This window comes from Rhinolophus sinicus, chromosome X (assembly GCF_036562045.2).
Source record: "Rhinolophus sinicus isolate RSC01 chromosome X, ASM3656204v1, whole genome shotgun sequence".
NCBI lineage: Eukaryota > Metazoa > Chordata > Mammalia > Chiroptera > Rhinolophidae > Rhinolophus > Rhinolophus sinicus.
Window position 1 is genome coordinate 112038165 of NC_133768.1, and position 24810 is coordinate 112062974.

Here is a 24810-nt window from a genome sequence, read left to right on the forward strand (position 1 = left end):
TGTATTATTCTGTTTACATAAAATATCCAGAAGAGGCAAATCCATAGAACAGAAAGTAGATTAGAGGTTGCCAGGAACTGGGGTGGGGAAGAGGAGAGAATTGGGAGTGACTTCTTGATGGTAAAGAGTTTCTTTTGGGGGTGATAAAAATATTCTGGAATTAGATAGTAGTGACGGTTGGACAACATTGTGAATGTACTGGAAGCCACTGAATTGTGTATTTTAAATTATTAAGATAGTGTATTTTGTGTTACATGAATTTTACCTCAATAAAACAAACAAAAGAGATCAGACTTCACCATATTGAACAGGGGAAATCTTCTCTAGGGTCTTTGTTTAGCTTGAGTGTTGTAATCGATAACACTTCCTTAAAAATTTTTCCTTGAGACACATAAAGCAGTTTTAATTTGTCTTTAGAATTTAAGTGATCACCAAAGTATTAAGAGTCAAAATATTAATATTTTAAATATTTTTTTCTTTGCATACACATACGTACACGCTCTTTGGTTTTGACAATTGCAACCATATTATACATACTGTTTTATAATCTTTTTTGCTCATATTCATCCGTTCATTGGAAAAGTATTTATTATATTTATTAACCATCTACTATAGGCGAGGCACTGTCAACAAGGAGTACAGTGGCAAGATAATGTTGCTGTCCTCAGAGCATTTCCAACTTCGTTGGAAAATGGATAACAAAGATATAAACATAAATAAGATACTTTCAGAGGTATCATTGGAGTTCTGTCAGGTTCTTCTTCACTCACTTCCCACAAAAAAATACATCATTGGAAGTAAGACAAGTTTCTGGCTATGAAGGTGACTATATGTTTATATGTGATGAGACTGGTTTTTCCCCCAGAAGTTGTCCTGTGAGGATTGATCTCCAGAAAAGTTGTAATTGGAAGAGAGTAACTACAGGTAGTTCTATGTGGTGTCCTCTGCAGATGATGGCGTGGGAGGGACCAGGAGCACGGGGAGTGGCCTAGCACTTGTTACTCCACTGTACGAATGCAGCAACCATCTATCTGTGTTGGCTTTAGGCCAGCTCAGGGTGCCTTCTGATCACAAGGCTGGTGCTCTCAAAGGCCTTGCGGTGTTTGTGTGTTAGGAACAGGGAGGATGAGAAGTTGACAGCCACATTCATCCTGAAGGTGCGCGCTGGTTTGAGGGCGTGAGTGCAAAAGGACATTGCTATGCACGTCCCAGAGATTTCTGGGTGGAGTTTACCCAATGATACCCGTGTTCACGAGGCACACAGAAACAAGTTTAGCCTGCACATCTTAATTGCATATATAAATAAATGTATCCTCACCACTAACGTTTAGTAAACACACTGAAAATTTTGGCCCATGGCGAGTAATGGCACTTTTTAGAGCAAAGACTTTTAAGTTAAATACTTGATGTGGTGCTGGCATTAAAATATGTGCAATTACCCAAATCCCTTGAAACCATTTAGTATCTGCCTAAATGTGAGCTAGTGGGCAGAAGAGCATATGAATGAGCACTGAAGCAATCTCAGCTGTTAGTAAAAGAATAATACAAACAACTAACCTGGGTTTTCCATGGACATGAAGACAGTTTCTCCTGAGAATGGGAACAGGGTAAGTGTGTCTTCATAGACCAGTTTGTGTTCGAAGGTATATCCAGAGAAGAAGACAGAAAGGAAATCAGTCTGTGCTCCAACACTTAGAATGTACCAGTATGCCACCTCATGCAAACAAACGGACAGCTGCAAGCTATCAAAAACATAGCCATTGATGCCTGCAAAAGAAATGGAGAACAAGAAACTTTAGCAGTATCAGGATATATTATTTTGGATTGCCGTGATAAGATAGAAATGATTGTGTTATGCCCCCAAAAAGATAGCACTACATCATTCAGAAAAGTAGATTGTTAATACTTGATCAGCTAAGTCCCAATCCCCAGGTGAGGAGAGTCATAGACCGTCATGCTAAAGATGGATTTGGATGCTATTCTAGGGGGGGCAGTTCAATGAGGAGCAGAGCATTTTCATGGTCTCAAAATTTCTCCCTGACAAACTGCTTATTAATTGCAAGGAGAAAAATAGTAACTACACAGAGGAGAAAGCAGAAAAGAAAACCCCAAATCCTTGATCAAATGATCAAAATTAACATCTATTAATATTCCAGATTCAAGAACTAACGGATTTCAAAAAAGCAGGACAATTATATCCAGTGCAGGATCCAGGACTGGATCCTGAACTTGATGGGGGAAATGCTACAAAAGACAGCGCCGATTGATACAATTGGAATATTGGCTGCCAATGAATGTGTCATATCCATTTTAAATTTTCTGAATTTCATAGCTCCACTTTGGTTATGTAAGACAGTCTCTTGATTCATAGGAATTATACAATGAAGTATTAAAAAATAAAGAAGCACACTGTCTTCAACCTATTCTCAAATGGAAAATAAGTAATAAAAGTGTATATATATAGAGAGAAACCAGAGAATGATAAAGCAAATATAGCAAAATGTTAAACATTAGTGAATCTGGGTAAAAGGTATATGGGAGTTCTCTGTGCTATTCTTGTAGCACTTCTGTAAGTTTGAAATTATTTCTAAACCAAAAGCTAAACAAAAGTAACACTGACTTCTTTCTGTTAAGGGAATTGTCTCTGAAAGCCTCTTCCATACATCTATCTGTCCACCCATTCAATAAACTTTTGTCTACTCTGCAAGGTGGTAGCCCACAGATCCACTAGCAATGCTCACACACTAGCTTAGTGCAACTAATTGAGAATCAAGGTTTCTTGCCCTACAAAGTAATAAAATATATTATAAAACTATTATAGTTAAAAGCCTGGTCTTAATGCAGGTATAGATGAATATATCAATTGGAACATAGAGTCCAGAAACAGACACATATAAAGGGGCGTTTAATATATGATAAAGGCAGCATCTCAGACCTGTAGCAGAGAGAACGAGCTCTTTGGTAAATGCTGATGCATATATGACCATTCATATGGAAACAGAAAAGACCCCAATAGCCACAGCAATCTTGAGAAAGAAGAACAAAGCTGGAGGCATCATTCTTTCCCATTTCAAATATACTACAAGGCTATAGTAAATAAAAATAGTATGGTATTGGCATACAAATAGACACACAGACCAATGAAACAGAATTGAAAGCCCAGAAATAAACCCTCACATATATGGACAACATATATATATATATATATATATATATATATATATATATATATATATATATATATTTAGGTTCTCGCTAAATTTTTTTATTTTTTTGGAATTAAAAAAATTTACTTATTTATTTATTTTTAGTTTCAGGTGCACAAAACAATGTAATAGTTAGACATTTATCATTTATATCCCTCACACTGTGTCAACCCCCCCATCCACTATCCCTCTGACATCGCACACAGCCATTACATTTCCACTGTCTCTATTCCTAATGCTGTACTCCGCTTATAACTATATACATTATATACACACACACACACACACACACATATACACATACACACACACATATATATATATATATAAACTTGTAGCTGACATTTATTATTGTTCAGCTTCAGCTTCAGGTGTACAGTGCAGTGATCAGGCAACTACATCTTCCCTGAGGTGGCCTCCCTAACGAGACAAGTGTCCATCGGATACCCTACAAAATCTTTACAACATTATTGATTACATTCCCCAAATTAACTTTCGTAACCCGGTGGCCATCTTGTGGTTACTGACTGTGCTTTCTATTCCCCTCACCTTCCCCCTTATCCCCACCTCCCCTCCCATCTAGCAACCCTCAATTTTTCCTCTATGTCTCTGAAACTGTTTCTGATTAGTTCATTCATTTATTCTTTTCTTTAAATTCCACATATAAGTGAGATCGTATGGTATTTGTCTTTCTCTGTCTGACTTATTTCACTTAACATAGTTTCTTAATCCAGTCGTCTATTGATGGGTATTTCGGTTGTTTCCATGGACAATTAATATTTGATGAAGGTGCCAAGAATACTCAATGGGGAGAGGATAAGCTGTTCAATAAATGGTGCTGGCAAGACTGGATAGCCACACGCAAAACAGTAAAATTGGACCCCTACATTATACCACACACAAAAATTAACTTGAAATGGGCTAAAGACTTTAAACCTAAGACCTGGAACTGTAAAGCTCCTAGAAAACATAGGGGGAAAGCTTCCTGACATTGGTCTTGGCAATGAATTTTTGGATCTGACATCAAAAGCACAGGCAACAAAAGCAAAAATTAGTAAGTGGGACTATATCAAACTATGAAGTTTCTGCATAGCAACAGAAACAACCAACAAAATGAAAACACAACCTGCTGAATGAGAGAAAATATTTGAAAATCATTTATCTGATAAGGGGTTAAAATCCAAAATATATAAAGAACTCATACAACTCAATAACAACAAAAAAAATCTGATTTTACAAATGGGCAGAGGAACTGAATTGACATTTTCCCAAAGAAGACATAATAATTGTCAAGAGGTACATGAAAAGATGCTCAACATCACTAATCATCAGAGAAATGTGATCATCAGTGAAATAGGTCAGTCAGAGAAAGACAAATACTGTAAGATTTCACTTATATGTGGAATCTAAAAAAGCTGAAGTCATAGAAGCAGAGAGAATGGTGGTTACCAGGCGCTGAGAGGTGGGGGAAACGGGGAGGTGTTGGGTAAAGGGTAGGAACTTCCACACATAAGATGAATCAGTTCTGGGGATCAAATATACAGCATGATAATTATTGTTAATAGTACTGTATTATATACTTGAAAATTGCTAAGAGAGTGGATCTTAAATATTGTCACTACAAAACAAATGATAATTATGTGACGTGATGGAGGTGTTAGCTAACACTATGGTGGTAGTCATTTTGCCATATACGAGCATAAGTGTATCAAATCAACAGTTGGACACCTTAAACTTACATAATGTTATATGCCAATTATACCGTAATAAAGTTGGAAACCAAACAACAGCAACAGACTTTGTATGAAGTGTAAAGTTTCAAGGGTATTCCCCCCCCCCCCGGGGAAATAGAAGTGTTCGTGACTTCCAAAATAGTAAAGGGAAAAGATGGAATTTAAAAAAAGAAAAACTTAATAAAAAAAAAAGCAATAAAGGAGGAAAAATGTAATATTCAGAAAAATAGGAAGCACAAAATAAGATAGTAGAAATAAATCCCATGCACAATAAATCTCCCCACTTAAGAGATGGTCAAATTGAATTTGAAAAATATGGACCATCTAACCCTTCTCTAGACTTACAATGACCCACTCTTTCATGATATACTTACATGATTTTGTTCTTGAAACAACCTGGGAATGAAGTGATAGAGATTTGCATAGAAACACTGAGGAAAGACTGCTAACTCAGAGTGATTAGAACATATCTGTCTTCAAAAACATATCACACTCTACATATATAAGTACAAATTGGGGGTGCTAAAATGTATACTAGTGGACACTTTGGTCAACATTGCTCAAGCAGTAGTTCGCCATAATCAGAAGTGTCTGGATGCTGATGGGAACCACTTTGAGCACCTCTTGTAATTGCAGAAGTCAAACATGACTTGTATTCATCTTTTGTTATCGGTATATATTGAGTGTTACAATTTTAATACAATTTTCCTTTCTTAAAATGTGTATACATTTTTTGGTACCCTCTGTATATGCATGTGTATGGTTTCTGTTTTGTAATCACTGTTTGTTTTCCAAAAATGAGATTACATGCACTTTTCTGCACCTACATCTTATTATTCAACAACACCTCATAGAAATTACTATAAGTAGCTTGGGTATAACTCTAATTCATTCTTTTTAATGGTTGCATAATATTTCGTATTATGGATATGCCACAACATATGTCCTTATGTACTGGTGCTTTTATTCCTATGGGATATACCCCAGCAGTAGGAATGGTGGGTGAAAAGGCATACATGTATTTCATTTAAAAATTTACATATAGTAAATTGATGTTTATTTGCTGTACGGTTGAGTTACAGCATGTATATCAAGTAGCAGCACCGACAAAATGAGGACTAGCTTCATGAACACTGAAAACTCCATTGTACTGGACTCCATTGCAAACACCCCCCTTTTCCCGCTCCTAAGCCCTGACAACCACTGTTCTATTCTCCATCTCTATACAATTGCCTTTCCCAGAATTCCTTGTAATTAGAATAATATGTCACCTTTTGAAACTGGATCGTGTCACTCAGCTTAATGCCTTCGAGGTTCATTCATATTGTGTGTGTCAATAGTTAATTGTGCTTTATTGCTGACTAGTATTCCATTGTATGGATGTACCACAGTTTGTTTAATCATTTGCCTATTGTAGGATATTTTGATTGTTTCCAAATTTTTGTTTTTTATAAAAACTGGCAGATATATTCTGCAGGGGCCCATTTGCAAGACGTTCAAGGTGGAGGGGAGAAAGGAGCGGTTTCCTCCCCTTTTCCTTTCTCCCTTACCATGTTTTACCCAGGATATAAAAATGATCTGGATTCCAAAACCGACCCCCCAAAAAACAACAACAACTGAGTTTCCAAAAGTTACAGCACCTTAATTCGTCACAGGACAGAAGGAGCCAGAGGGAAGAAAGCTCCCTGGTGTGGGGGGAGGCTCCCCTAGCTTGGTGCAACATCCCCTCCTTAAATAGCTGCCCCAAATGGGACAAGCCTGGAGCTATAGCATTTAAAAACTACCCACACCCAATTTTATCAAAAACAAAGAAAAAAATTCCTTTCCCCCAAAAAACCCCACAAATATATATTTTTTTTCTTAAAAATAAAACCCCAAATTCGAAGGCATAACTGTTAAAGTGAATCTGTGAAATTCCCTCTTTCCTTCCCTATTACTGTGAGGTTATTGGTACATTCCCAGGAGGGAACTAGCCCCAAAGGGAGCAAAAGGTGAGGGCTTCCCCAGCCAATCAGCAGCCAGTATGGATGTGGGCAGGTGCTAGGGAAGCTACACCCCTTTGGAATTATCCAAGTGGAATGGGGAAATGGAAAGATGCATTCTTGTATAGTCTTCAGCCAATTCCAAGCCAAGTAGAGGCAGGGAAAGCAGGGTGACAGGTGAGGTGTCCAGAAAGAAGAAACAGGATCTTCTGGGTCCCTGTGGTCATGAGGAACCCTGCTTTCTCAGCTCCTGGACATGGGCTTCGATTATTTCCTCATAACTTTCTGCAATTCCCTCTTTCCCTCTTCCTGAAGCTCCTGTTTCACCATCCCAGGTCTGACTCATCACTTCAGCCTTGGAAAGGTTGTGCTTTTCTCCCAGGTTCTCTGCACAGATTCACTCTGGCCTCTGGCTCCTCCTGATTGGCACTTCATCCTTGGGGGGTTTCTCCCCTACTTGTATGGTTTTCCTTCTTGGGCCTGCTGGGCAGGCAAGTGGCACACCTGCATGGGTAGAGTGTTCATGAGGTGCCACTGGCTGGTGGCTCAGGGTTTTGGAGCTGGCTCCGGGTTCTCTGAGTGTGTCCAAGTTTTAGCGATTATGGATAGAGCTGCTACAAACATTCCTGGATAGGTTTCTGCATGAATCTAAGTTTTCATTTCCCTAGGGTAAATACCCAGGAGTAGGATTGCTGGGTCATATGATAAGTCTATGTTTAACTTTGTAAGAAACTGCCAAACTGTCTTCCAGAATGACTGTACCATTGCACATCCCCACCAGCAATGTGTGAGGGTTCCTGTTGCTCTGCACTCTTGCCAGCATATTTAATATTATTCTATATCCATTTTGTTTTATTTTAGCTATTCAAATAGGCATGCAGAGGTATCTCGTATCTCACTGTAGTTTTAATACGTATTTCTGCAATGGCTAACGATGAGCATTTTTTCATGTACCAGTTTGCCTTCCAGTGTCTTCTTTGGTGTGTGTCCAAATCTTTTGCCCACTTTTAGGTGTTTCTTTGTTTTCTTATTGTTAAGTATCAGAGTTCAGACATGTGATGTGCAAATATTTTCTATTGCTCTGTGGCTTGTCTTTTTATTCTCTTTAACAGTATTTTTTTTGGTAGAGCAAAAGTTTTTAATTGTGTTGAAATTCAATTTATCAATTTTTTTCTTCCATGGACTTTGATTTTGGTGTCATTTATCAGAACCCTTTGCCTAACTACAGGTCATAAAGTTTTCTTCCTATGTTTTCTTTGAAACTTTTTGTGGTTTTACATTATGCATTTAGATCTATGATGCATTTTGAGTTAATCTTTAGTGAGATTTAGGTCGAGGTTCATATTTTTGTATACGGATGACCAATTTTTCCAACACCATTCGTTGAAAAGATTATCCTTTCTTCATTGAATTGCATTTCCATCTTTGTCCAAAAATAAACTAGTCATCTATCTATCTATCTCTCTCTCTATCTATCTATCTATCTATCTATCTATCTATCTATCTATCTACCTACCTACCTATCTATTTTTTTCCTGCACTGTATATTCTGTGTTATTAATCTTTGTCAGTACATTTCTATCTTGGTTACAGTAGCTTTATAGTAAGTCTTAAAGTCAGATAATATGAGTCTTCCAACTTAATTTCTCTTTTTCAATTGTTTTGGCTATTCTAGTTCCTTTGCCTTTCCATATAAATCTTATAACATGCTTTTCTCTACCGGCAACAACAAAAACTTCCTGCTGGGATTTTTTTAATATAAATTTTATTGGGGAGTATTGGGGAACAGTGTGTTTCTCCAGGGCCCATCAGCTCCAAGTCGTTGTCCTTCAATCTAGTTGTGGAGGGCGCAGCTCAGCTCTAAGTCCAGTTGCCATTTTCAATCTTTAGTTGCACGTGGCGCAGCCCACCATCCCATGCAGGAATTGAACCGGCAACCTTGTTGTTGAGAGCTCATGCTCTAACCAACTGAGCCATCCAGCCGCCCCCCTGCTGGGATTTTAATAGGAATTGTATTAAATCTGTAGATCAGTTTGGGGGTAGCTGACGTCTTCACTCTATTGAGACTTCTAATCTGTGACTGTTGTATGTCTCTCCACTTATTTAGGTCTTTTAAAATTTCTTTCATTGGTGTTTTGTCATTTTCAGTGTACAGATCCTGCACATATTTTGTTAGGTTTTGCCTAAGTATTTCCTTTTTTGAGCTATTGTAAATGGTGTTATTTTTGTAATTTAGGTTTCCAATAGATTGCTGTTCATACATAGAAATATGACTGACTTTTGTATATTGACCATGTATTCTGCAGTGGGGTTCAACTCTCTTATTAGTTCTAGGAGCTTTTTTTCGTAGATTTTCTATGTAAATAATCATGTCGTATTCAGTTTTAGCTCTTCTCTTTTGATCTGTATGCTTTTAAATCTTTCTAGTTTCCTTCCCCAACCTCCTTGCTGCCAACTACTTTTCAGGGTTCTCAGATAACTGCTCCATGAATTCTGTTAAGGATTTTTAGCTGATTTCAGGGGGATACACAGGATGATGTGTGCTTATTCCATCTTAACCAGCAGAACTCCAAAAGGCATATATTTTTAATTTAATGGTTTCAATCAGATTGTTTTCAAAAAGACCATACTAGTTATCCACTAATATTGTGTGAGAATACCCGTTCACTCACAAGCCCACTAGTAATAAGTGTCTTATCATTTTGTCAGTCTGATAGGTATAAAGTGCTATCCATTGGTATTCAATTTTGTAGTTCCCTGTAAGATTGAACGTTTTTATCATATTTTTTTACCATTCTGATTTGTGTGTGTATATAAACATAAACACATATGTATGCATGCTACAGGATGAATTGTGCTCCTATTGAAATTCATGTATTGAAGTTCTAACCCCAAGTACCTCAGAATGTGACTGCATTTAAAGATAGGATTTTTAAACAGATGATTCGTTAAAATGAGGTGATTGGGGGGTGGGCTCTAACTCTGTATAACTGGTGTCCTTATAAGAAGTGGAAATTTGTACATAGACGTGTGCACACACACAGGAAAGATCATGTGAGGCCACAGGGAGAAGATAGCTGTCTGCAAGCCAAGGAAAGAGGCCTCAGAAAAAAACAATCCTTCTAACATCTTAATCTCTTAGATTTCTAGCTTCCAGAATTGTGAGGAAATAAATCTCTGCTGTTGAAGCCACCCAGTCTGTGGTACTTTGCTATGGCAGGCTTAGCAGACTAATACAATGTATATATGTGCTTATGTCTGACTATATAATCAGACATAAGCACATATATAACATGATCTAACTGGATGCAGAATGGTTAGTGGAAAGGTACAATATGGAAAGAGATGGGGAGATAAAAGGGAGCGGACAGCCAAGTGAATATCGAAATACCTTAAATACATACAATTTTTATTTGTCAATTATACCTCAATAATGCTGGGAAAAAATGTTGGGTGTTTTAACGTACAATGTCTTGATTCATTTGACTGTTAAATTACTATAGCAGGCAATCACTTTACATATGTAAAATTGCATTCCCTTTGTATTTCATGTGTAGTTTACCAATTGAGTACATTTTATATTAAGTATGGATCATGCATGTTTGGATAAATGAAAGCTGTGTCTTATTTGATTTATCCTTTAAAAATAAAGTTCTCTGAATACTTTTTGCATTCTAAAACAAAAAAATATATGCATTATGTGATCATATTTATGCAGTTATATAAAATTGTATATGATCATAAGTAACAATTTTTAAGGAACTATGACTCTTGCGTGGCATATAAATTAATCCATTATATGGACAGTAATTTAGTGGTTTAAATTTCTCTTGATCTGTTACCCTCTGGACTCAGGTGCTGCTTTACTTACTGTACATGATGTTGGAGAGTTGGAACTCTGGATCCTGGGGCTGCACTCCATCTGCATTGGGGAGGAAGCGCTGCATATTCTCTGTAAGGTACCAGCTTTGATTCTCATCAAATACAGAAAACAGGATGACATTTCTCTTGTCTGACATCATCTGTCAATTGCATGCATTGAAAGAAAGAAATGCTACTACTGTTGTCAGGTAGGAATTGGCAGTCTACAATGGAAGTGATGACATGTGTGTGATTTATCTATAATCCTTTGGTTCAATTTCATTTCTCCCTAGGGTCACTATTACGTTTACGGCAGGAACCAGGGCCTGGGAGTGGGAGTGCGTACTATGAGTGTAAGGATATATTTAGAGCAAATGTGTCCTCAGGGCAAGAATGTGACTGGACCCATTAAGCTTGTTTCTTCTGGACCCAAAGCCATATGCTCGCTGATGTTTTGGTACAGTCTGTAGCCTCATTCTCTCCATGTTCAGATTAGAGGATTTTTCACTCTTTAAAGACCCAAGTAATTATTCAGTGACTTTCTTAAATGAGTTAGTCAAGTAAGATGAATGCCTTTCCTAACCTTCTATGGAGCAACTACCCTTCCACAAGGCTACCAATCTATAAATTAAAAATAGAAAACAGAAATCAAATAAGGCTAAAATGAACCATAAAATGTTAACTAACATTAATACCTTAACTTTTTCGTTTACAAAATTTTAAGCTTTTTTTAAAAGAGCAGTTTGTATATGAACTAAAGTTATGTCAGTCACTTGCTAATTGAATCTTCTAAGATGTAATGTGTAAACTTCACTAATAGGTATCAATTTCATTTTGCATAACCTATCGCTACAGAAACCAAAATGCTAGGGGGAGGAGACTGGAGAATATAGAAACACATTTTAGTCCTCTTCCAAAACTGGTGGAAAAGCTATAATTAGGAACAATTCATCAAGACAGACACTTGGCCAAATTCCTGTGCTTCAGTCTCTAAACCAATGAAAAGTTTCCAGACTAGTAGAAATCCAGTGTATCATAAATAACCAAATGGACACATAGTTAAGCCTCAGCAATGAGTTTTTGGGAAGAACTAAGCTTTTCTTATTCAGAGCATTTAACTTTATTTTTTTTTAAGTAGCAGAAGTGGTCCAAATTCTAGCCATATTCTGAAATGTTTCAGATCTTTCCCTGTATTTTGCTTAAGAAGTATTTCTTGAGCTCTGGAGAAGTCTAGGCTATAATCTAGATCTGTATGCCATCTAAAAATAGGGGATAATTGAACATGTAAAAATGGGCAAGATCACCTTCAGAGAGTGGAATTTTAGACTGGGAATGAGTATTACAGAAAAAAATCTGGGGCTCAGGTCTCCTGTCCACACAGTATTCAAGACTATTACACCAAACTCAAAATCAGTGACAGCTGTGAGAAACCCTCGCTCACTTCTTTTATTGGCCAATATTGCAGTCTACTATATTTTCTGCATACTCTAGGGGGACATACACTGAGAGAGTATAGGAAATACTATCTGGAAGTTCATATGCATCATTGTTCCATTTTTAGCTTCAAATCTAGCACTTGGGAAGAGAGGGACTCACCTGGTTTCCTCTTTGATCTACAGATTCTTTGTAGCAGATGAGGAGAGGGCCAATGAGTCCTGAAGCTAGATCTCTCTCTAGATTAACAAAGCTTGAGTAATACCGGGTCAGGCACCGAGGATCTGATTTAGTTGGCCCATCTTCTACGGTCACTGTCCATTTATATTTGAATGTCTTTCCTGGCGGAATTGGCATATCTTTCAGATGTTTCACACCTACCCACATCCAAACCCCAAAATAGCTTCATTAGAGTTTAACAAGCCACATATAGGAAATCATGTTGTTATTGCAAAGGCTCTACAAATCTGTATTTACATATGATGTTTCTTAATAAATGGAAACTAAATTTGCACCTATTATAAGTTTAAGATTCATACAAATTTTTTACAATAAAAATGGGCCCAGGAGATTTTTGCTAATCTGTTGGTTTGAGTTGAAATGGGCAGGTCTACCCACTATTCCAAATATATGTAAATAACAGATAATAATTTTTATGCATAGCTGAAAATGTATAAAGAAGAAAAACATCTCAAGTGCTAAAAAAAGAGAGACACCAAGGCCAGAGTGGTAAGCTACAGGTGATAATCCAGTTGACCCTGAGTTTAAGGCCTGAATATAAGCCAAAGGGTGTGGTGTCAAGAGATGTGGTATCTGACCCCTGTGAGGGACAAGAACTGAGACCTGCCCTCAGGCTAATGGTTCCTCAGGATAAGAACTGTCTGGTTTTAGTCATTAACACTCACTTTGGGATGCAGTTAATACCTGAAGATGCCGTCTCAATGGAAATTTCAACTTTATATCCTTTCCTCATCCCTATTAGGTTAAGCCTAACCTATGGTTAGGGAACCTATAGAAAGTGAATGGTGTGGTACCTTCTTTCAGTATTTCTCAGCCTTTTCTCCTCCCTCTTCCAGTAGCTGAGAGTGAGGGTGGACGGGTATTAGAGGGAAGGGCAAATAGACTTTTGCTTAATAGGTCCTGCTGTTTGAACACTCTCCCTTTCACAACACTGTTTGGTCACCAATGCTTCCTGTGTGGCAGGTGCCCAAATGCTGGTCTTTTCTTAGGACACATGTCTGTTTTCTTTGGAGTCTATGGGGACCTCAGCACCTCACAGTTCCATGACTTCAGGGATGCTTGCTTCAGCTCTTCTTACTTCCAGTGATATATCCATGAGCCTATTATCCTGGTATCCCTCACTCTGCCAGGCTGCCTTCTTAGGCCGGGCATCTTCAAAAAGAGACCAAGCCAGATACTTTCAACAGTATCTGCTTGTTACAGAGAAAACTCATGCATCCTTGCCATGTCAGACAGCAGAAGGGCAGACTGCTCCATTCTTACCCTCTCTTCTTGTCTGCTAGTATGGGCAGTAGCCTTGTGTATGCCTCTAAATTTCAGGGTGCACATTCATTGTCTCCCCAGAATTCTGTCACTATGCCCTTTTTTCATAAAGGAATGCAAATCAAATTGGCCTTAAAATTCTCATCAGCGACAATGATTGTTAGAAAAGAGTGGATGGGGGGCTGCTGGTTAGCTCAGTTGGTTAGAGCACGATGCTAGTAACACCAGGGTTGCCGGTTCGATCCCCACATGGGCCACTGTGAGCTGCACCCTCCACAACTAGATTGAAACAACTACTTGAGTTGGAGCTGATGGGTCCTGGAAAAACACACTTAAAAAAAAGTTTAAAAAAAAGAGTGGATGGGAAACTATTTATAACCAGCCTATGATATGATACTGAACATCATATCATACTGAAGGACCCATAACGTTTAGCCTCTGAGGTACTAATGTATTCAGAAGTTACTTGAAGATATACTTCCAGAAAAACAAAAGAAGAAAAGAACCAGAAATGTATAAGAGCGGTAATCGCACTAACCTACAACTCCAAAGAAAAAAAATCCAAAGATGGCAGCTTTGTAGCAGGCCTAAAAAGCATACGAATTAAAACAGTAAGCTGGTGAACTACAAGAATGTCTTTAAGAAGAAAAAAGAGGATTGGATATTAAGCAATAATTAGATTGATTAAGAAGCTGGAAGACCTAAGGGATATGGTGAAGAGGCATACATTTCTAATGAAAGAAAAGAAAGTCTTTAGGAATACACACACAATTTACAAGGTCAGCATGGCCCAATTATAAAGCAAAATAAGTATTAACATGATTTTGAACTGCTGGTATAGAATGAGGAAGGATAATCAATTTGACTTTAATAGTAAAATCATTGGAACTGTGAATAATCACAGAATATCACGTAGTTCTGCAGTAAATTCAGATACTTATAATAAGCACGTACTAAAATAATACGAATGCTGGTGTGTTTTTTTAATTTTTAAAGTTTAGAATAAATACACAGACAAAGGAAGGAGTTATTTAACATTACAGTACAAAATGTAAATGTTATCAACTTTAGTTTTATAAAAGTAAAGATTTTATAAATGCAAAGAGATGATCAACACTACAAGAAATTAAATTAAAGCAAAAGGAGACACCACTTTTCAGCCACTGGATTGGCATGATTTTAGAAGACTGTTATTGTCTAGCTCTCAAGGATGTGGGAACTTATATTTTCATACATGACTAGAAGGAGTGCAAATCACAAAAGTAAAAGTAAACGCTGGCACTAGTTGAGAAATGGAAGAATAGAGGAGGGGAATGGGGAAAGGTCACTGTTGTTAATATCCTTAATTAACAAAGTATGGAGTCAGAGATATTCAATCACAAAAATATATAAAAAGTGGATGTTTAGTATATTTTTAAAGTTACAATGATAGCCAATTGAGGAACTAAAAACACTGATAAAAGTCTAAACAATTGGAGTGGGAAGAAGCACAATGCTAAATCCTCGTGTAACACAAAATAAATACATAATGTCTAAATTTCAAAAACAAAGGATTAGCATGTAAGTAATCTTTTGGGAATACAGAGCTAACCATCAAAAATTTAAAGCAGAAATGCTTAAAGATGGTTGTCTCTAGTCAGTGAGACTTACAGCCAGCCTTTCTGTAGTTTTAAGCATCTGTTGTTTTGATAAAATAAATATGCACCCAAAATTAAATAATAGATAGAATATGTATAACAACCAATCTACTAAAAGGAAAGATTTGTAACAAACTACTTACAAAAGGAATAAAAGGATAAAGTAATTGTAAATAGAAATATAAAATTACTGGAATACATACAAACATATCAGTAGTAACATAAATGTGTTAAATAGGGCTAAAATCCCCTATTGAAAAATGGAAATTGGGTATAAAAACAAAACCCAGATATATGCTCTTTACATGGGCCAGCCCTAATATAAAATCAACAAAAATAAGGGAAATAACAGCACGGAAAAGGTAACTAGCTAAGGATGTGTGGCAATACTAAAATTAGCAAAATAGAATTCAAGTTAAGGAGCATAAAATTGAACCAAGAAGGGTATTTTATTGGTAAAGGAAGAAAGATAATGTCATGAATGTTTAATCAACAAACAACATAGTAAATAAAAACTGAAGTTGTGAACTATTCTGAAATGAAAGGTAAAGTGATTACTAGATATAAAAAGCATGGATGTAGTAAAAAATTGTATTCAGAAAAAATATGACCTTAAATGCATATACTAGGAAAAATAATGCCTATAATTAAATAAACTAAGAAGATAAATGATAGATAGATAGATAGATAGATAGATAGATAGATGTAATCAACCCAGCAGAAAACTAATCAAAGGAGAAATGAACAGGAAATTCACAGTAGAGGAAACCAAAATGGCTAATAAAAATGTGAAAAGATGGTCAACACTCCAAGAAGTTAAATTAAAATTAAAGCAAAAATGAGACATCACTTTTCACACACCAGATTGGCATGATTTTAGAAAACTATTATTGTCTAGCTATCAAGGATGTGGGAAATTATATTTTCATATATGACTAGTAGCAGTGCAAATTATTACTTCATTTGGGGATAAAGGTGTGGCTAGCTATTAAAAATAAATATACATATACTGTGACTCAGAAATTCCAGTCTGAGGTCAGTGAACTTGAAGATAGATCAATAGAAACTATCCAGTCTGCAGAAGAGAGGGAGAAAGAAAAAATATCAAAACATGAAGGCATGTGGGACAACACCAAAAGGGCAACCATACATGTAAATGGAGGCCCAGGAAAGGAGAAGGAGAACAGGGCACATATTTGAAGAAATAATGACTGCAATCTTTCCAAATTTGGTGAAAAACAAATTTATAGATCTAGGAAGATCAGTGAACTTCAAGTAGGATAAATCTGAAGAAAATCACAGCCAGAGAAAAATGACAAGAGGGGAAGAATGATTCAATGGAATCAAGACTGAGCTATTATAAAGGCTAGTGAAACAATATTTTGAAAGTGCTAAAAGGAAAAAAACGAAAAAAACTCTTCACCTGTGGAATTCTATGCTCAGTGAAGTTATCCTTCAAAAGTAAAAACACAATAAAGACATTTCAACTAAAATAAAACTAAGAGAATTTATCTCTAGCATACTTGCACTATAAGGAATACTAACGAGAATTCTTCAGGCTGAAGGGAAATTATCTGAATGGAAGTGATGCCAGAAGGAAATTTGGATTTCCCGGAAGGCATGAAAAGATAATGGTAAATAGCTGGGTAAATATGAAGGAGAGTACTTCTCATAATTTTCTAAAACTGCCTATGACTGTTTAAAGCAAAAATCATAGCATTTCCTTGCAGGAATTGCAAAGCATATAGACGGAATCTATATGGAAATTATAGCGTAAAAGATGGTGGGTGGTAAATGTGCCTATAGGGTACATAACAGCCTCACAAAGACCAACATAATTTTAGTTGTTATTGAGACTGTGACCTCATCTGTATGTATCGGCACGTAAGGACTACAAAAATGAGATAACACTTACCTTTTGGCATTCTCCCTGAGTGCAAAGGAGTGACATCAGTGATTCCATGAGGGAAGATGTTATAAGGTCGGCTTGCTTGATTCTTAAATATAATCTGAAAGTATAAATGAGATATAAATAAGATCAAGTCCTAAGACAACTAGGATCAAGATGAAAAGTGTGACCTATCTCCAGAAAACAAAAGCTGCTTTGCATTCCTATCATAGGGGTTTAAGTCTAGATTAAGCTCAAATTATTTGTTCTTTTCATAAAATTGCTCACACAGCTACTTAGGTTTCTCACTACAGACCCCATTTCTTTAAAATCATTTCAGTTATTTCAGGAAGTATTCTTTGCACCTTCACACACTAAGTAGAATTTGAATGTCACTGCTTCCCCTCAGCCTGTTCCACCATTTGGGCACTGAATTCCCCAATAGTGGAGAGGAGAACAGTGATTTGGGTGATAAAATCATGACCGCATGAGCAGGCACGATGGGGAGCAGTTGGTTATAGATTAAGCAAGGGTGGCGGTCAACATCGTCTGATTGCATGAGCTTTAAAGGAGAGGAAGGATGGAAGAGCAATAACATGGACACAGCAGTTGAGAATCCTGAGGACAGCAACCCAGCCTCTAGTTCCAAGGATAAAAAAACAACTTCCACTTGCATTCTTGTCTTAAAAGCCACTCATTTGGTAAAACCCACTAAACATCCTGTTTTTGAGCTGTACCCAAGCAGCAGAATGATGTAGGAGAAAAAAGTCACACAGCTCTGCACCTAGCCTTTTTAAATTAATGACGGTAAATCTCAAGTGGGCACTCAAGCTACCTCGTCAACCTGTTACGTTTTCCTAGAAATTCACTTTCCCACCGACTTAGTTGACTGTTTGCTTCTCGGTCCTCACTCTCAGGTGCTTCTTTTTTCACTGAGAAAAGTGAAGCATTTAAAAAAAAAAACTGTCTCATTCTCCCACCATCAACTCTACCTACCTATATGCATATATGGCCATATTCTCTCCTGTTAAAATCAGTTTCTATCTAAGGCCAGCATCTCTTCTTTGGTACTAGTACGCAAGAAGGTTGTAGCATCTTCCATTGAAAAAAAACTTCCTTTTGGAACAGAATAGAGAGCCCAGAAATAGTCCTGTACATATATAGTGAACTGATCTTTGACAAATAAATAAAGACAATAAAATGGAACAAAGATCGTCTTTTTAACAAATGGTGCTGGAAAAAAATTTACTTGCAGAACTTACACCCTTCACAAGAATTAATCCAAAACGGATCATAGACCTACATATATTATTTTGGAATTCCTCTGCATGTGAGATTTGTCTGTGCTACCTCATCTATTTATTTATTCAATTATTTATTTATATCAGTAAAGACTCATGGATATTTATTTTATACTTTTAAGTATAATCCAATACTACTCTATTTATTTTGTTGCTCAAATTCTTCCAGCTTGGCCATTAGAAGCTCTTTAAGTTGGCTCCTATATCCCTGTGACATTGTCCCACCTATTTTTTTTTTTTTTTTTTGAGCACATTCTTACTTTCTGGAACCACAAGATGCTCCAGGTTCATCTTGCATTTTCCCCATCCCAGCCCTAGAGTAACCAATCCTCCAAGCCCTTGGCTCCTTTTATTGGAGACTGGTATCAGAAACCAAGATTCGGGTGTGCTCATTGCTACTGGGATGTCATTGCTTCTAGGTCCTCTCAGTGGACAGAACTAGGAAATATAGTAATATTTATGTAAAAACATGTTTATAATTATTTCTGACTCTAGCCGTCTGTATCTATATTAAGCTAAACATGAGTTTGTACTGATGTCTCCAACTCTGATCCAGTATCACACGATTCATTCTAGCCTTTCCCTTTTGTTTATTTATAATTATCCTCTCCAACAGTGAGAAAGCTAGCTCCCACCATCTGTCATTCATTTACTTAATCTTCAAATAATACCAGTTTTGTTTATTCCTTTCCAATCTTAAAAATTTACTTTTTCTCCTAAGAACAATAGCTAGGATTTCTAGTAAATTATTAAATGAAGTTGGTGATACCCGTAAACTGTGTCTTGTCCTGATCTGAAACAGAAGGATTTCTGAGTTTTACCAAGTATGGTGGTGACTGTAGGTTTCTGTGAATCTTTATCAGAATAAAGATGTCCCTTGCAATCCCAATTTCCTATGACTTTTAATTCTGAATGGATGTTGAATTTTGATAAATGCCCTTTCTGAAACTATTGAAGTTATTAGATGATATTTTACCCTTTTAATGTGTTAATATAGTAGATTACCATATTTGACTTTCTACTGTTAAGTTTACCTAGTACTCCTGGGTTTAATCAACTAGGTCACAATGTATTATATATTGTATATACAGCAATGTGTAATGTATTATACATTGCTGTATTGGGATTATTAAATTTTGTTTAGGATTTTTGAATCTATGTTTATAATGCATTTGGTCTGTAATTTAAATTTTCCTTTCTCATAATTTCCTGGCCAAGTTTACAACTAAGGTTATGCTACCTAATAAAAAAGAACTAATGGGTCTTTCCTTTTTTTCTTATATGCTACATTTAAAATTTTAGTATAAAACTATGTATTCTGTGAATATTGGTGTAAATTGCCAATAAAATGGCAATCCTTACTAGGTTAATAGTAATTTTCTTTCAAAACACTGAAGACATGATTTCATTGTCATCTGGCTTCCCTTGTTGCCCTAGAGAAGCAAGCTGTCAGTTTATGTGGCAGTTTTAAAATATGGCTCCCAAATTCTTTGATACTCCACTCCTTCCATCAAGAGGTAGGCCAAATTTTCCTCTCCTTGATTCTGGGCTTTGGTGGGCCTTGGCTGCTTTGACTAAGATTGTGTCATAAAGTGTTTTGTAAATTCTGATGCTGGGTAATAAAAGGTGATGCACTTTCTAACTTGCTTTAGTGGAACACACACAGTTGGAGCCCTGAGCCACGTGTATATGAAATCCCTATCCTGAGGCTGCCAGGGTGTGAGAAAGCCAAACCACAAGGACAGTCATGTGCTCTGGCTGGCAGTTGTAGTCTTTGAGTCATCCCCATTCAGGTGCCAGACGTGACTAAAGGTGTCTTGATCCCTCCAGATCCGCTGATTACCACCAAGTGACCTCAGTCAATGCCACAAAGATCAAGAATTGCCCAACTGAGCCCTGCCTGAATTCCTGACACACATAACCTGTGAGAATGATAAAACGGCTGTTGTTTCAACCACTAAGTTTTGATGTAGTAGGGTACATAGCAATAGTAACCACAAGAGTTTAATTCTCATTCCTTTGAATCTAATCTTTTTTTCTGTCCATTTTAAAATATTTTTTTATTTTTCAATTACAGTTGACATACAATATTATATTAGTTTCAGGTGTATAACATAGTGATTAGACACTTATATATTAATAACTTACAAAGTGATCACCCCGGATAAATCTAGTACCCATCTGACACCTTACACAGTTATTTCAATACTGACTGTGTTCCCTATGTTATACTTTACGTCCCTGTGACTGGTAACTACCAATTTGTACTTCTTAATCCCCTCCTTCTTTTCAACTATCCTCCCATCTCCTCTGCCATCTGGCAGCCATCAGTTTATTCTCTGTATCTATGAGTCTGTGTCTGTTTTGTTTGTTCGTTTATTTTGCTCTTTAGATTCTATACACAAGTGAAATCACATGATATTTGTCTTTCTCTGTATGACTTACTAGACTCAGCACAATACCCTCTAGATCCTTCCATGTTGTTGCAGGTGGCAAGATTTCATTATTTTTTATGGCTGAGTAATGCTCCATCGTATATACGAAAGGTTGGACAATTAAGTTTGTGAACTTTCTACCCTGTAAGTGCACCTCTTCTTTATCCATTCATCCATTGATGGACACCCAGGTTGCCTCCGTATCTTGGCTATTGTAAATAATGTTGCAATGAATATATGGGTGCCCATGTCTTTTGAAAGTAGTGTTTTGGTTTTTCAGATAAATACCTAGAAGTGGAATTACTGGGTCCTTTTTTGTCTGTTGTTATAGCCTTTGTTTTAAAGTCTATTTTGTCTGGTTTAAGTATTGCTACCACAGCTTTTTGTTTGCTTGTTTGTTTCCATTTTCATGAACTCTCTCTCTCTCCATCCCTTTCTGTCTGGGTGTGTCTTTTCATGTGAAATGAGTCTCCTGTAGGCAGCATATGTAAGGGTCTTGTTTCTTGATCTATTCAGCCATCCCATGTCTTTTGACTGGAGCACTCAAATGCTTTATATATAAAGTAATTGTTGATAGATGTGTAGTTATTGCTATTTTATTATTCATATTTTTATCTCTTTCTTGTTCTTCTTAAAGAAGTCCTTTTAACATTTCTTGTAATACTGGTTTGGTGGTGATGAACTCCTTTAGCTTTTTTCTGTCTGGGAAGCTCTTCATCTGTCCTTTGATATCTAAATGACAGCTTTGCTGGGTAGAGTAATTGTGATTATAGGTCCTTGCTTCTCATCACTTCGAATACTTCTGGCCTGCAAAGTTTCTGTTGAGAAATCAGCTGACAGTCTTACTGGAGCTCCCTTGTAGGTTTTTTTTTTTTTCTCTTGCTGCTTTTAAGATTCTCTGTTTGTCTCTAACCTTTGGCATTTTAATTATGGTCTGTCTTGGTGCGGGCCTCTTTGGGTTCATCTTGTTTGGGACTCTCTGTACTTCCTGGGCTTGTATGTCTATTTCCTTGAAGTTCTCACTGAGCTCATTGAGCATCCTTATGAACTCTGCATCAAGTAGATTGCTTGTCTCCATTTTTTTTTTTTTTAGTTCTTTTTCTGGAGCTTTGTTCTGTTCTTTCATTTGGGATGTTTCCTTGTCTCCCCATTTTGGCTGCCTCCCTGTGTTTCTTCCTATGTATTAGGTAGGGCTGCTCTGTCTCCCTGTCTTAGTAGAGTGGCCTTATGTAGTAGGTGTCCTGTGAGGCCCAGTGGCATAGTCTACCTGGTCGTGTGTGCTGGGTACTCTGGGAGTGTCCTTTGTGTGGGCTGTGTGCCCTCCTATTGTGGTTGAGCCTTGGTTGCTATTTGCGTGTCAGTAAGAGGGATTGCCCCTCAGACTGATTAGTTGTGAGGACTGGCTGTGACTACAGTGGAGGAGCTGTTGTGCAGGGGCTGACCCTACAGAACAGGATTCACCTTAGCAGGGCTCTGGTGCCTGCCCATTAGCCCTTTGGGTGTGTCCTTTTTGGAGGTGTTTGGGTGGTGCTCTCGTGTGGTCTGAAGTTGGCCACTAGATGTATTGGTTCTGGAGCTTCTTGGGAGGGACCGTTGCAGGCCATGTTTAGCCACTGAATGTGCCCTGCCTGGGGCCACTTTTTACGAGCTACAAAGTGATCTGCAGATGGTTGCCACCTGTCCTGGGCTTGAAAGTACCCAGGAGAGGCTAAGCTGCAAACTGAGGCCAGCTGCCTGTAGTGCTGGGCTTGGGGTCGGTTAGCAAGAGGTGTGGGGCATGCTGGGGTCAGATGCTGCTTGTTTGGGGTTTGTGAACTTTTGAGAGATTTTATGAAAGTCTTCAGCATGAGCTAAGGCAGACCATTTGTATGGAAAACCCACTGGAAGTGGCTTGGGTGGGCCCACATATTGGGTGGGGCAGGGTCTCAGAATCACTAGGGCAGGCAAACGAACTGATTTAGCCAGGTTGATTGAAACTCAGATATGGCGGCTGCCTATGTCTGCACTCTGGGAGTGGGGAGGGCTCAACAAAGAAATAATGGATTCTACCAGCACTTCTATCTGGGAGAAAGCTGCTGCTCCAGCTCTTACCCTGAGGCGCAATAATCCAGTTCTTCTTTGAATGTCCCTGGCGCCTTTCAAGCTGCTGCCCCAGCGCTGGAGCTCAGAGTGAGTGAGCCCATCAGTGAGTAAGTCTGTGCGCCGGCCCTTTAAGTGGAGTGCCTAGGACTCCAGCAGCCCTCCACCTCACTCAGCCACAATCTCTGCTGGTTTTCACAGCTAGAAGTTGTGGGGACTTCTCTTCCTGGCACTGGAACCCTGGGCTGGGGAGCCTGGTGTGGAGCTGGGACACCTTGGTCCTCCGGGTAGGCCTCCACAGCTGAGACAGCCCTCCTGATTTTTTAACCACTGCACACGGGTGTGGGACCAGCCCGTTCTGTATCTCCACCCCTCCTACCAGTCTCCATGGCTTCTTCTGTATTCTTAGTTATAGAGCTTCTCTTCAGCTAGACTTCAGGCAATTCTCAGTGGTGGTTGTTCTGTAGTTTCATTGTACTTGGTTGTTTTTTTTTTAACATTTTTTAAAGATTTTATTGGGGAAGGGGAATAGGACTTCATTGGGGAACTGTGTACTTCCAGGACTTTTTTCCAAGTCAAGTTGTTGTCCTTTCAATCTTAGTTGTGGAGGGTGCCGTTCAGCTTCAAGTTGTCCTTTTAGTCTTAGTTGTGGAGGGCGTGGCTCAGCTTCAGGTCCAGTTGCCGTTGCTAGTTGCAGGGAGCGCAGCCCACCATCCCTTGCAGGAGTCGAACCGGCAACCTTGTGGTTGAGAGGATGCGCTCCAATCAACTGAGCCATCGGGGAGGCAGCTCAGCTCAAGATGCCGTGTTCAATCTTAGTTGCAGGGGGCGCTGCCCACCATCTTTTGCGGGACTCAAGGAGTTGAACTGGCAACCTTGTGGTTGAGAGCCCACTGGCCCATGTAGGAATCGAACTGGCAGCCTTCGGAGTTAGGAGCATAGAGCTCTAACCACCTGAGCCACCAGGCCGGCCCCTCATTGTAGTTTTGATGTGGTTGTTAGAGGAGGTAAGCACAGTGTTTACCTACTCTGCCATCTTGACTGGAGCCTTCTGTCCTTTTTTTTTCCCCCCAAGGAGGGCGCAGCTCACAGTGACCTATGTCGGGACAGAACCGGCGACCTTGGTGTTATTAGCACCACGCTCTAACCAACTGAGCTGACTGGCCACCCACTTCTGTCCATTTTTAAAACATGTTTATTGAGGTATTATTTATATACCATAAAATTCACCCATTTTAAGTGATTCACCCATTCAATGATTTTTTTAGTAAATTTACAGAATTTTGCAATCATCACCACAATCCAGAATTAGAACATTTCTATCACCCCAAAAAGGTCCTTCATGCTGGGTTGCAGTCAATTCCTGCTCTCACCCTAGACCTTGACAACCACAAATATGCTTTGTGCTCTATAAATTGGCCTTTTCTGGATATTTCATATAAATTATGTAGTATATGTCTTTCTTTTTGACTTCTTTAACTTATCATAATGTTTTGAATTGCATCCATGTTGTATCATGTATGAGTTGTTCATTTCTTTTAATTGTTGAATAGTATTTTAATTATATGGATATACCACCTGTGTTTATCCATTCACTAACTGGTGAACATTTGAATGCTTTCCAGTTTGGGGCTATTATGAATAATGCTGCTATGAACATTTGTATACAAGACTTTTTGTGGACCTATGTTTTCATTTCTCTTGAGTATACTCATATGTCTAAGAGTGGAATTGCTGGCTTACATGGTAAC

At 38.0% G+C, this 24810-nt stretch overlaps 1 protein-coding gene and 1 long non-coding RNA gene across 3 annotated transcripts in view; one reads left to right on the forward strand and one right to left on the reverse strand.

The window, feature by feature from the left end:
* The window catches only part of F8 (coagulation factor VIII), a 120405-nt gene that overhangs the window by 48711 nt on the left and 46884 nt on the right, over positions 1-24810 (reverse strand). Inside the window, exons 10-13 of the mRNA XM_019716077.2 lie at positions 17272-17365; positions 12379-12593; positions 10793-10943; positions 1558-1767 (exon numbers count right to left, since the gene is read on the reverse strand). Of these exons, the coding sequence (XP_019571636.2) occupies positions 1558-1767; positions 10793-10943; positions 12379-12593; positions 17272-17365 (670 nt within the window). The remainder of the gene's footprint in view (positions 1-1557; positions 1768-10792; positions 10944-12378; positions 12594-17271; positions 17366-24810) is intronic.
* The window catches only part of LOC141569737 (uncharacterized), a 66740-nt gene that overhangs the window by 15261 nt on the left and 26669 nt on the right, over positions 1-24810 (forward strand). Inside the window, exon 3 of one of the 2 annotated variants that reach the window (XR_012493494.1) lies at positions 10777-10880. This is a non-coding gene — a long non-coding RNA (uncharacterized LOC141569737). Of the gene's footprint in view, positions 1-10776; positions 10900-24810 lie in introns of those variants that run through there. The other variant, XR_012493493.1, reaches the window with a different exon arrangement.